Below are 11,415 nucleotides of genomic sequence, written 5' to 3'. Positions count from 1 at the left end.
GGTCCATGGGCCCACATGGAGCATCAGTGGAGAGATGCTCCAGAAACTCACCAAGGGCCACAACGTAACTTGGTGGAGGAGGATGCCTAATGTGGATGCCTGGGGTGGTTCTCAGCTCTTCCAGGATCAGATGGGGCCATGCTGGGCAGGGCCACCTTCACCTCTCAGCATGTCAGGGTGCTAACAGAGCACATTTCCAAGCTGGTTGGAAGGCCCAAACCACCTGGGATGCTCTTATTCAAAGTTTAGGTAAAGATGGAGGACATTCATAGAAAAGGAATGGGGGTTCTGAGGTGAGAGAACTACAAGGACCAAAAGGCCATGTTTCCACCTTTTCTAGGGAAACAATTGAACTGCGGAAGAAATTATCCTTATCCCTTATAAATCTGAACAAGGCTTTGGGAATTACAAAGTGCCCAGTGGCATGGTGCACGCCTGTAGTCCCAGTGACTCTGCAAGCTGAGGCAGGAGGATCACAAGTTTGAGAACCAGCCTGGGTAACTTAGGGAGACCCTGTCTCAAAAAATAAATAAATAAAAGGACTGGAGATGTAGCTCAATGGTAGAGTGCCCTGGGTTCCATCCCCGGCAAGTGCCCCCCACCCCACACACACACAAAGTGCTCAGGGGAAAGAATACAGAAAAAGATATCTTGGCGAGGCAGCAGGAACTTGAACTAGACTCAGAGATTCTCCGGTTACCAGTTTACAGGGTGGCCTGTGGCTTCAGCTTGTCACACCACTTTGCTATTTGTAACCACTTTGCCATTATAGATATTGTTCTGGGCATTGAGATTCAGTATGTCTTAGCCTAACCTTTTTATGATGGCTTTGAGTGCAGTGAGCCATAGGGATATTAACATATTAGTCCCAGTGACCAATGGACACTCCTTGAGCACACCCTAGGGATGCCTCCACCATCCCTTCTAAACATAGAGTACTTTCTGGCCTATAAAGTTGAGCCACAGAGTTTGAGTTGCTTCAACCTGCTGTTTATGGATAGAACACTTTGTCCATCCATATGAGAAGCTCATTGTCACTTTTTGCTCTTCCCTGATATAATGGGGGAAAATTACTTTGAAGATCTGGTTTCAAAGGCAACCACAAAGTAACTCTATGTTACTAAGTACATGGCACAGGTATTTACTTAGATTCAACCAAGTGCTTGCTCAACATAGATATTTAATTCCATGCTTGGAAAATGGAGAAGCACTTATAAAAGCTAAGTCTTTCCACTTGGGTTTCCAAGAGCAAGTATATTTCTTTCTTGGAAAACAGAAAAAGAGTGAAATACTCCAGGTTTGGCATTTGAATGGGAGCAGTGCTTTTTTCTAGGTCCTTTCCATAAAGCTGGGAGTTGCCTCTGTCAAGACAGATTTTCATGAGACCCTGAGCGTTTTCTGGTCTCATGCTGTTCTTTCTCCATTCCTTTTTCCTGGAATTGATTGTCCTCTCTCATTCAGGGCTGGGGGCTCAGGGGTGCTAAAATAAATGATTCTCGTTGAGTTGTTAAATCCGAGAGTTCCTGCAGACCCAGTTAATATCTCAAGTTCCTGTACCTTTTTTGGGCAATTGTGCATGACGTTTTCTGTTTAACTAAGCAAAACCAGACAGACCATCACAAAGTCATAGGGAAGAAAAACAAAGTGTGGCCTCATCAGAGGGCCACTTGCTCCGTTAGTTTAAGAAGATGGAACTCAGATGAATTCCTTAATGCCTCTCCATCTGGAGATGGCACCTCTTAGGTATTTGGAAGAAACTGCCTGTAAGAATAACTTTAGAACAAAAGAGGGCTGGGGCTGTACTCAGTGAGAGAGAGAGAGAAAGTGCTATGTGCCAGGTTTATACTCAGGCTCCTACACATAATGATGGTAATAATTCAAAATGGCAAGTCACCAGGCTCTGCTGATGATGGAGATGGGGGAAGTGGAAGTTTTGGGGGCAGGGAGCTGGTTCCTCCAGCATTCCCTGGGGTCAACTGTTCTTGGTGGCTTTTATGCATTAGTTTGGTAGCTAGTAGGGGCAGGGGCTGTGGTAGTAACGGGCGGAATGGCTGGAATAAGAGAGAAAGCATGGGAACATGATCTCCATGGCAGCCAGTTGTCAGATGGCCTGTTGAGCAAGCCCCTCATGAGTGGATCCTAGGACCCCTGCCCATGACCCACTTTCCTGGGAACTTGTCTCTCCATTCTCTGCGGCTTCAGCCCAGGAGTTTTACAGAGGGATATTGGGGAACATGGTTCAAAGTGATCAAAGGCATCTGGATTCCCAGACTCGGGCTGAGGAGTTGGAATGCCCTCAGGCTCCTTCCTTCATCCTAAGACTCAGTAGCCATTCCAAGGCCCTGAAGAAGTGTGACCTTTCCTCCAACTGAGAGAAAAGAATCCAGATTCAGAGAAATGACCAATATGAACTTCTCCTTTTCACATTATAGTTTGATAATGAAGAGGCTCTTGGGATAAGACAGGTGCATCAAATATTTGCTTTTCTGAGTCTTGAACCCAGTTACCATGTTCTCGGTATTGAGAACCGAAGCATCTTGGCGTCTTAAAATAATTAGTATCCAGTGTCTGGATGCTATATTGAGTTCCTGTAGACCAAGCAGAAGTCTTCCCATTTTTTAAGCTAATTAAAGGATAGGTGGAGCATTTGTCCCACTCTTGATTTTTAACTGTGACCCAAATCATTAACTTTCCTTCTTTGGAGATGAGTGAACTTGTTCCATTCATCTTCCTCCCATAGAAGCATTACATGTTGTTGACAGCGATTGCTGTTTTCTCATCTCCAAGCTAATTTTGATTTCAGGAGCTGTAGAGCCAGACCCTTGACATGTCTGCATTGTGGCTGTTGCTGGGCCTCTTGGCCTTGACTGGTGAGTGTGTTTCATTTTTCCCAAATGACCTTGGAGGTGGGATGGAGAAACATAAGAAAATGATGCTACTTTCATACTTGAAATTGAGGTGGAAATTATTTTCTCCTAAGATGTCCAATAAATCCTGAAGTTAGGCACAGTCATTGACCAGCAGTCTCTCCCCTGAATGTTCCAGAATTTGGGATGGGCTATAAAGCAGATAGTTTACAACAGGATTAAAGTCTTGTAATTATACACCAAGTGTAAATATACACCTGCTCATTGTCTACTATAAAAACTGCTTCATCAATAGTATTTATTGAACTTGTTTATAGACCATATAGTTCCATAAAAAGATTGAGGTAGTTGCAATAGTAAGTCCGATATAATTCAAATAGAAAACTAGTACTAAAGGAATCAAGATGTGACCAAACTAGCAGCCACCGAGGCTGACAGTCACTTCAATTGAATTTTAGCTTTGACCTAAAGTTTCTTGCAGCTGGGATTTTTTTTTTTTAACAAGTGAAAGTATTTGTTTTTTAACAAGTTAAAGGAGTAAATGGTTCCTTAGGAAAAGCAAAACTTTTCCTGGTTCTAAATTGAAAAAATGTCTCTGATGGGGCCTTACATTAATTCAACAAATATTTTAAGAATTCCTACAAGGTGCCAAGCATTGGGAATGTAATGTGTTTAGGGAGAAATCTTCATGGCAGGCAGCATTGAGTGACAGACTAGAGCAATATTAAGGGTATTTGTCAATTTGTCACCTATCATAAAGATAAATGTGCACTGATTAAAAAGCTAAAAAGAACATATCGGCTTATTTAATTTTTAGTATACTCACAAAAGACAAGGTCTTTTCATTTCCACATTTCTTTCAGATAACTCATCCCCGGTCTCTAAGGTAGAAGTATTTACCCAAAATACTAGTATTTTCAGATGTCAATCTCATGAAGCTGTCAGTAAAGACAAAGAAATTAAAAATGCATTTATGTTAATATACAGAACACATAAGAGGTGCACAATAGACACACTGCACATACCTGAAAATCATTAAGATTTGGTGATATAATCTACTTTCATCAAAGAATAAAATACATTTTAAGAAATATGCTAGTGAGAGGTTCACATAGGATGCAAGGATGAGAATTTTCTCAAGGAGCAGTTTCCTATCCGCTGAAGGTATCTGGTTACTGGCTCCTGCACCCACCTCCTGCAGGGAATTGTAAATTTATAGTTGTTCCTCAGTATCTGCAGGGGAAGAAGGATGGATCCCAGGACACCAAAAATCCTCGGATGCCAATTCCATTATGTAGAGTGGCATAGTGTTTGCATAGAAACCACGTGCACCCTCTTGTCTACTTTAAATCGTCTCTAGATGATGGTACCTAATACAATGGAAATGCTATGTAAATAGCTGTTGTGATGTATTGTTTAGGGAGTAGTGAAAGGAACAGAAGGTTTGTACATTTTGGTACATTTTTTCCGTAAATATTTTTGATCTGCCATTGGTTGAATCCATGGATGCAGAGACCACAGATAAAGAGGGCTGATTACATATTAGAAATTCTCATCCACTAGCTACTCTCACAAATGGAGATGATAATGTGAGGCAATTAGAATCCTTGTACACTGTTGGTAGAAATGCTAAAGTGCATAAGGGCTAGAAAAAAGAATGGTGCTTCCCCAAAACTTTAAAAATGAAGTCACCATACAATCCATAAATTCCACTTCTGGGTATATACCAAAAAGAATTCAAAGCAAAGTACTAAAAAGATATTCGTACCCTACGTTCATAGCAGTCTTTTTAACAGTAGCTCAAATGGAAGCAACCCATGTGTCTAACAGATGCATGGGTAAGCAAATGTGGTATGTCCATACAATGGATTATTATTTAGCCTTAAAAAAGGAAGAAAATTTTGACATATGGTATAAAATGAATGAACTTTGAGGATATTGTGCTAAGTGAAATAAGCCAGACAGAAAAAGACAAATACTTGATGATTCCAGTTACATAACATAGGCAAATCATAGAGAGAGACAGTGGAATAGTGGTTGTGAGGAGCAGGTGGAAGCAGGGAATAGGGACTCAACTGTTTAATGGTAAGAGTTTCCATTTTACAAAATGAAAAAATTCAAGGAGATGGTTGGTGGCGATGGTTGTACATCATAACTATATTTAATATCACTGAATTATATACTTTAAAATGGTTAAGTGATAAATTCATGTCATATATATTTTACCATAATAAAAAATGATAAATTCAAAAGAACAAAACAAAAAAATACTCATTCACTCTTTCCCTGATGTGAAGAGAAGAAATGTCCTTCTCTTCAATGGTCCTTGAGAAATCTCAATAGTGTCCAAAACAACACCTTGCTTTCAGTGATGGCTACGATGGCAGTGGGAGGTAGAGAAAGAGAAGGAGCAGGAAGAGGAAACCCCACGCACAGCCCTGGTCCTCAGCCTCACCTGCGTGTGCCGCCTTTGCAACCTTAGGCCCCACCTAGAATGGACTGCAAGAAAGTGAAGCAGACCCCAGTCCCAGGCTGTGGACGTGCCCTGCCTTGGGTCTTGGTGGCAATTCCTGGGAGATGAGGCTTTATTCACGTTTCTCAAGACCAAGCATAAATATGCCACCAGGCTGACGAGTTAGGAGTGTTTGAGGGAGAAGTGCTGAGTTCAAAGAGGTGGTAAGAGAGGACCAGGGTACAGATAGTCTCTGATCTGCTTTTCCCAGGAATTCCTCATGTCTGCAGGAGAAGAGGTGAGAATTCAGCAGCAAAGCCGTGTCTGTGATAATTCCTTAGTATACTGTGAATTAAATTCCAAAAGATTTTCAACTGCAGAGTGAAGCTCTTGTTCTTATTGGTTTTATTATGACCTTTAAAAAAACTGGTTGCCATCCCATTCATAGGAGGATGATAAGAACTATTCTAGGTCAATGTCTTAGGTTCAACTTCTCTCCATCCATAGACTTATCTGAAAGCAGCAATTGGGGATGTTACGGAAACATCCGAACCCTGGACACTCCAGGAGCATCTTGTGGGGTTGGAAGACGTCATGGCCTGAACTACTGTGGTACGCATAACCTCTGGGTCCACTCTCATCCTTGCGATACCCTCGTGGCTCATTTCCCACAGCCCCATGCTAGGGAGTGGTGGAAAAAGCCCTGGGTCGGGAGGCCAAGGACTGTTAAAGTTCTGGCTCTGCTTTTTAAAATTTTTTTTCTCCCCCAGTATTGGCAATGGAACCCAGGGTGCTCTACAACTGAGCTACATTCCTAGCCCTTTTTACTTTTTATTTTGAGACAGGATCTTGTTAAGTTACCCCAGCTGGCTTCAAATTTGCAATCCCCCTGCCTCAGCCTCCTAAGTCTCTAGTATTACAGGTGAGAACCACCAAAAAATTTGTATTTGTTCTTACTAGTTATACATGATAGATGAATTTATTTTGACATATTTTACATACATTAGAATTACATTGGTCATGTAATCATACATGTACATAGGATAATAATGTCTGAATCATTCTACTGTCTTTCTTATTCCCTTTTCCCATCTCTTCCCTTCATTCCCCTTTGTCTAATCCAAGGTACTTCCATTTTTCCCTATCTCCACCCCTTATTATGACAGGCTCTGTGTCTTAAAGAAGTCACTTAACTTCTCTGAGCCTCTGTTGAGGGTCAAGATCACAGTCTTTGCTTTACAGGGTTGTAAACTCTGGTCCATATAATGGGATGAGAGTGCTTTTAAAATAAAAAAATTGCTAACAAGGTAAGGCTAGCTAGGTAAATTAGGATCAGTTTTCATTTTCTCCAGCATTTTGTTAAAGGTTTAAGCTTCAATGATTTGAAGCTAGGAATGGCCATGCACACCTGTAAACCCAGCTACTCAGGAAGCTGAGGTGGGAGGATCACAAGTTTGAGGCCAGCCTCAGCAACTTAGCAATTCTATCTCAAAGTAAGAAATAAAAAGGGGATGTAGCTCAGTGGTAGATTGCTTTTCTAGAATGCATGAGGCCCTTGGTTCAATCCCTAGAACCACACACACACACACACACACAAAAAAAAAAAACAAATTTACATAATTTCTTGGCGTCACTCAGGAGTGAAAAGATGAGCCATTGTGAGCAAACCTGTTGAAGACAACTCCCAGAACTCATTGAAGAGTTTAGGGGAATTTTTCCTTCACATCATAGGCCTGTTGGAAATGATGGACGGGCAGCACATTTTACTGTGTAACCCTGTCTGGCATGTTTAGGACAGGACCAATGGTTCTCATGTCCCCAGAATTGTCCTGGAGCATCAGATCAGCCCCTGAGTGCCTTGCTGGGGGTCACTGGTGGCCACAGAGGATGCCTGTCTTACAAAATGCATGAGACAGTGACTTAAGCTCACAAGAAGAGAGTCCTAATCTCAGGTCAGAGAGTGATCACTAGGGATGTAAGACCAACACTTGGGCTTCTCAGCCTCAAGCGCCACCCGATCCATGCAGCCTGCTTTCTCTCTCCCTGTTTCTTGAGACCCCATTTCAGTGTCAGACACACCAAGCTGCCCCCTTCCTTTGTGTGTGCTTTAGGAGTTCGTGCTTCTGAAAGGCTGGCCGAAATAGACATGCCCTATCTTGTGAGATATCAACCCATGATGCGAACCGTTGGCCAGAGGTACTGTGTGGATCCTGCAGTGATCGCTGGTGTCTTGTCCAGGCAGTCCCAAGGGGGCAACTTTCTGGTCAACGTGGGCAACACAGGCAACATGGGCAACATGGAAGATGGAGTCAGGGTGGTGCAGGTAACTCTCCATCAGTTAATGTCACCGGTGGCCATTCCACTTAGAGGCACAATTCCAAGGGCACCCCTCTATAGAATCCAGAAAGAACGGTGCTGCGTGTCTGTGAGGGCCACAGCTCTGCCCTGGGAGGCAGGAGCAGCACCTTCAGGCAGATTCTCTGCCATCTACAATTTCTTTTCAAAGTAAATAATTTGAGGCACCCTATTCTGGATTTCTAATAATGCATTAGTCCAGGAGAAAAATCACAGGTGGCATCTTTGCTACATTATTTTCTAGCTATATGAACTTGAATAAGCCTAAGCCTCAGTTTCCCCATCTATAAAATTCCATTTTGGGGGTGTTAGTTCTGGGGATCAAGCCCATGATGCTAAGCGAGCACTCCACCACAAAGCCTCATGCCTGGCCCTAAAATGCCATTCTTGTAGAATTACTATGAAGATTCAATGAAGTCATGTGTAAAAGTATCTGATATTGAGTAGATTCTTAACAAATATTAAATTCCTTTTCCCTGTCCTCTTTCTACATAATTCCTAGTTCTGAAGATGGAGTTTTATTTTTTCACTTATTCTGCCAGTGTCAGAGAGAGACTTCCAGGGAACATGTCCTATCTGCGCCCCACCCCCTGGATTAACCATCTTAGGAAATCGGTGGAGGCCAGGATGAGAGTGAGGCCTGCTTTTTCTTGTTGTATCTCAGACCATCGTTATTTTGAGAAACCCAAGAGTTGATGCAGTCATTTAAAAAATATTTTAGGAAAATTTACTGCTCAATGTTTAAATTGGTTTCCATGAGTCCTTGGAATGAAATTACAAACTTCATCTCAAGGTGAAGTATTTGAAAGTACTTTTGAAGAACTGAATGGGGACCCATCCTGTAATCCTTAACACAGACCATATAGATGATCCTTGAGGACATTGTACTAAGTGAAATAAGCCAGTCACAGAAAGACAAATTCCACATAATCCCACTTCCATGAGAAGTGGTGCATGCGATCCATCCTTAACAAGTGAGGAAATGGACTCTCTCGGGGGAGTTTGTACTGCAAAATCACACTGGAAAACGCCCCAGTGGGACCAAGGATGTCTCAAGATGTTGGGGATGGCCTCGTTTCCACTGCCCTTCTTGACTCTTTTGTAAAATATGGTTCTTGGGAAAAGGGCAAATTTATATCCTTTGAAGAGAAAGTAAGAATCCCCCAAATTGGGACATTTCTCCTAAATATGGTGAATCCTATGTGGAGGAGGGAACCAAAGGTGTACAGGAAAGGTTAGAAGTACCTTTAGATGTTCTGGTCGTCTGCAAGGAGAACTGCAACACAGCAGAAAGCCCTTCCTGGCTTGTTTGGAGGTTTGCATGTCAACTGCAGGAGTACACCACACTGCTTCTTCCACAACCAGCCATCTCTGGCTTCCCACTGGCCCTGTCACCATGGCACTGAAGCGATGGTGAAGTGACTGCCTGTCCCTCCCTTAGTCCAAACCCTGCAGCTTGATTGATTGATTGATTGATTGGTATGAATATTTATCATGAGATCTATCTACTTAATAGCTCTTACTTAAAATACCCAACAATTCAATTATAATATTGATGATTATATGCACAGTGCTATATGTCAGATTTCTAGAAAAAATTTTACTGCACAAGTAAAATTTCATAGACATTAACTAGCAACTCAATTCCCCACCTCCCTTTGCCCTACCACCTGGTCACCACTGTTCTGTTCTTTGTGTCTGTGAATTTGACTACTTTAGATACTTCATGGAAGTGGAATTATGTGGAATTTGTCTTTCTGTGACTGGCTTATTTCACTTAGTATAAGGTCCTCAAGGATCATCTATATAGTCTGTGTTAAGGATTGTTTTGCTTTTCAAGGTTGAACCACATTACATATAACACATATACAACATTTTCTCTATCTATTCATCCGTCAAGGACATTTCGGTTGGTTCTACCTCTTGGCTATTGTGGGGAACTCTGCTATGAACATGGGAGTACTGATATCTCTTTGAGATTCTGTTTTCAATTCTTTTTGAAAAATACCCACAAGTGGAATTGCTAGATCATATTGCACTTCTAGTTTTATTTACTTATTTATTTGTTGAAGAATCTCCATACTGTTTTCCATGGTTGGTCGCACCATTTTGCATTCCCATCAGAAGTGCACAAAGATTCCAGTTTCTCCACATCCTCAGCAACAGTTGTCTTTTGAGTTTCTGACAGTAGCCATCCTAGTAAGTCTGAGTTGCTCTGCTATCTAATCCCCCAGGGAGCTGGAAGGTGGTTTTGGTTCCCCGCAGGTGTTTCAATCGGCTTTTGCGTTACTGTGACCAATATAACTGACAAGAACAACTGAGAGGAGGAAAAGGTTGTTTGGTTCATGGTTTCAGAGATGCGATCCATGGCCCGCCAATTCCATAGCTCTTGGCCCAAGGTGAGACAGAACATGATGGTGGAAGGGTGTGCAGAGAAAGCAGCTCAGGACAAAACAGCCAGAAGGGGGAGAGAGAGAGAGAGAGAGAGAGAGAGAGAGAGAGAGAGAGAGAGAGAGAGAGAGAGAGAGAGAGAGAGAGATAGTTAGTTCTGCTCTCTAGCAGCAAAATATAAGCCCCAAAGCCAACTAGTGACCTACCTCTTCCAGCCTGTCATCACCACCCAGTGAAGTAGTCCTTTCAAATTATTAATCCACCATGATTAGGTTACAGGGGCTGTAACCTCAGTCACAGAAAGACACATTTAAACCATAACAACAGATGGAACAAGAAAGATAGAAGGGAGAAGAAAGAGCAGCACTGAGCATGTGTCACTGTCACCCTCCCACCTGGCTTACTTTGTCTTTCCTCTGCCCCCCTCCCTCTAGGACCCAAATCTTTATGCTCCCTCATCCTGGATCACTGAATCCCAGGTTTCCCAGATAACTGGGGTTCTGACTTCTAGAATCAAAGAAATCCAGAGGCGATTTCCTACCTGGACCCCCGACCAGTACCTGAGAGGTATGTATATTCCACCATCGGTCAGTCACTTCACAGCATGGAATCTATAGGGACAGATGTGACATCACACCAGATTCCCCTAAACCACAGTTGCTACTGAGAGGCAGTGAGGAAAGATAATGAAAGTTTTCTATTGGGTATCCAGAAATAATGAGGGACTGTTGGGGCAGGATTAACTTATCACATGAATTTCAGGTGGACTCTGTGCCTACAGTGGGGGCCCTGGCTTTGTCAGAAGCAGCCAGGACCTGGGCTGTGACTTCTGCAATGATGTCCTTGCACGAGCCAAGTACCTCAAGAGACATGGCTTTTAGAACTTCAGGTGAAACCCAAGTTTATTATCATCCATGAGATCTCCACTATTATGCAAATAATGTCATCCAATGGGGTTTGCAACTGCAATTCTGAGCTTGACCAAAAGATCATCAAAATTGCATGAACCACATTAAATGAAGAGTTGTTACCTGCATTTTGTCATCTGGTGAATGTGTGGGTGTGTGGTAAATAATGGGCCCTGTCTCTTTAGCACTATTTCCACAGATGTTAGCGCTCCTGTGGATCTCTGTGAAATGAATCTTATACCTCATATGATATCACTGCCAAGTTAAGCAAATACAAGCATGGAAAACTCAGTTTAAGTGTGAATTCCATATTATTGTTTATAATGTTTTTGGATGCTGGGTGTTGAACCCAGGGCCTCATCTTTGCTAAGCAAACCTCTACCACTGAGTTACACCCTCAGACCCAACAATAAATGTTTTAGCGTAAGTTCCATGTAATATG

At 42.3% G+C, this 11,415-nt stretch overlaps 1 protein-coding gene across 1 annotated transcript; it reads left to right on the top strand.

Moving 5' to 3' along the window:
* The first annotated feature begins 2,827 nt into the window (after nucleotides 1-2,827).
* Nucleotides 2,828-11,004, top strand: Lyg1 (lysozyme g1). The gene is made up of 5 exons (XM_046440304.2): nucleotides 2,828-2,870; nucleotides 5,827-5,931; nucleotides 7,431-7,642; nucleotides 10,500-10,632; nucleotides 10,828-11,004. The coding sequence occupies exons 1-5, from the start codon at nucleotides 2,828-2,830 to the stop codon at nucleotides 10,944-10,946; spliced, it is 612 nt and encodes a 203-aa protein (XP_046296260.1). The 3' UTR covers nucleotides 10,947-11,004.
* The last annotated feature ends 411 nt before the right edge of the window (nucleotides 11,005-11,415 follow it).

This window comes from Marmota monax, unplaced genomic scaffold, assembly GCF_021218885.2.
Source record: "Marmota monax isolate L192 unplaced genomic scaffold, Marmota_monax_Labrador192_F-V1.1 WCK01_AAM20220418_F8-fsc00210, whole genome shotgun sequence".
In the NCBI taxonomy this organism is placed as follows: Eukaryota; Metazoa; Chordata; class Mammalia; order Rodentia; family Sciuridae; genus Marmota; species Marmota monax.
The sequence above is the reverse complement of the archived record's forward strand: the minus strand, read 5'-3'. Positions and strand labels throughout refer to the sequence as shown.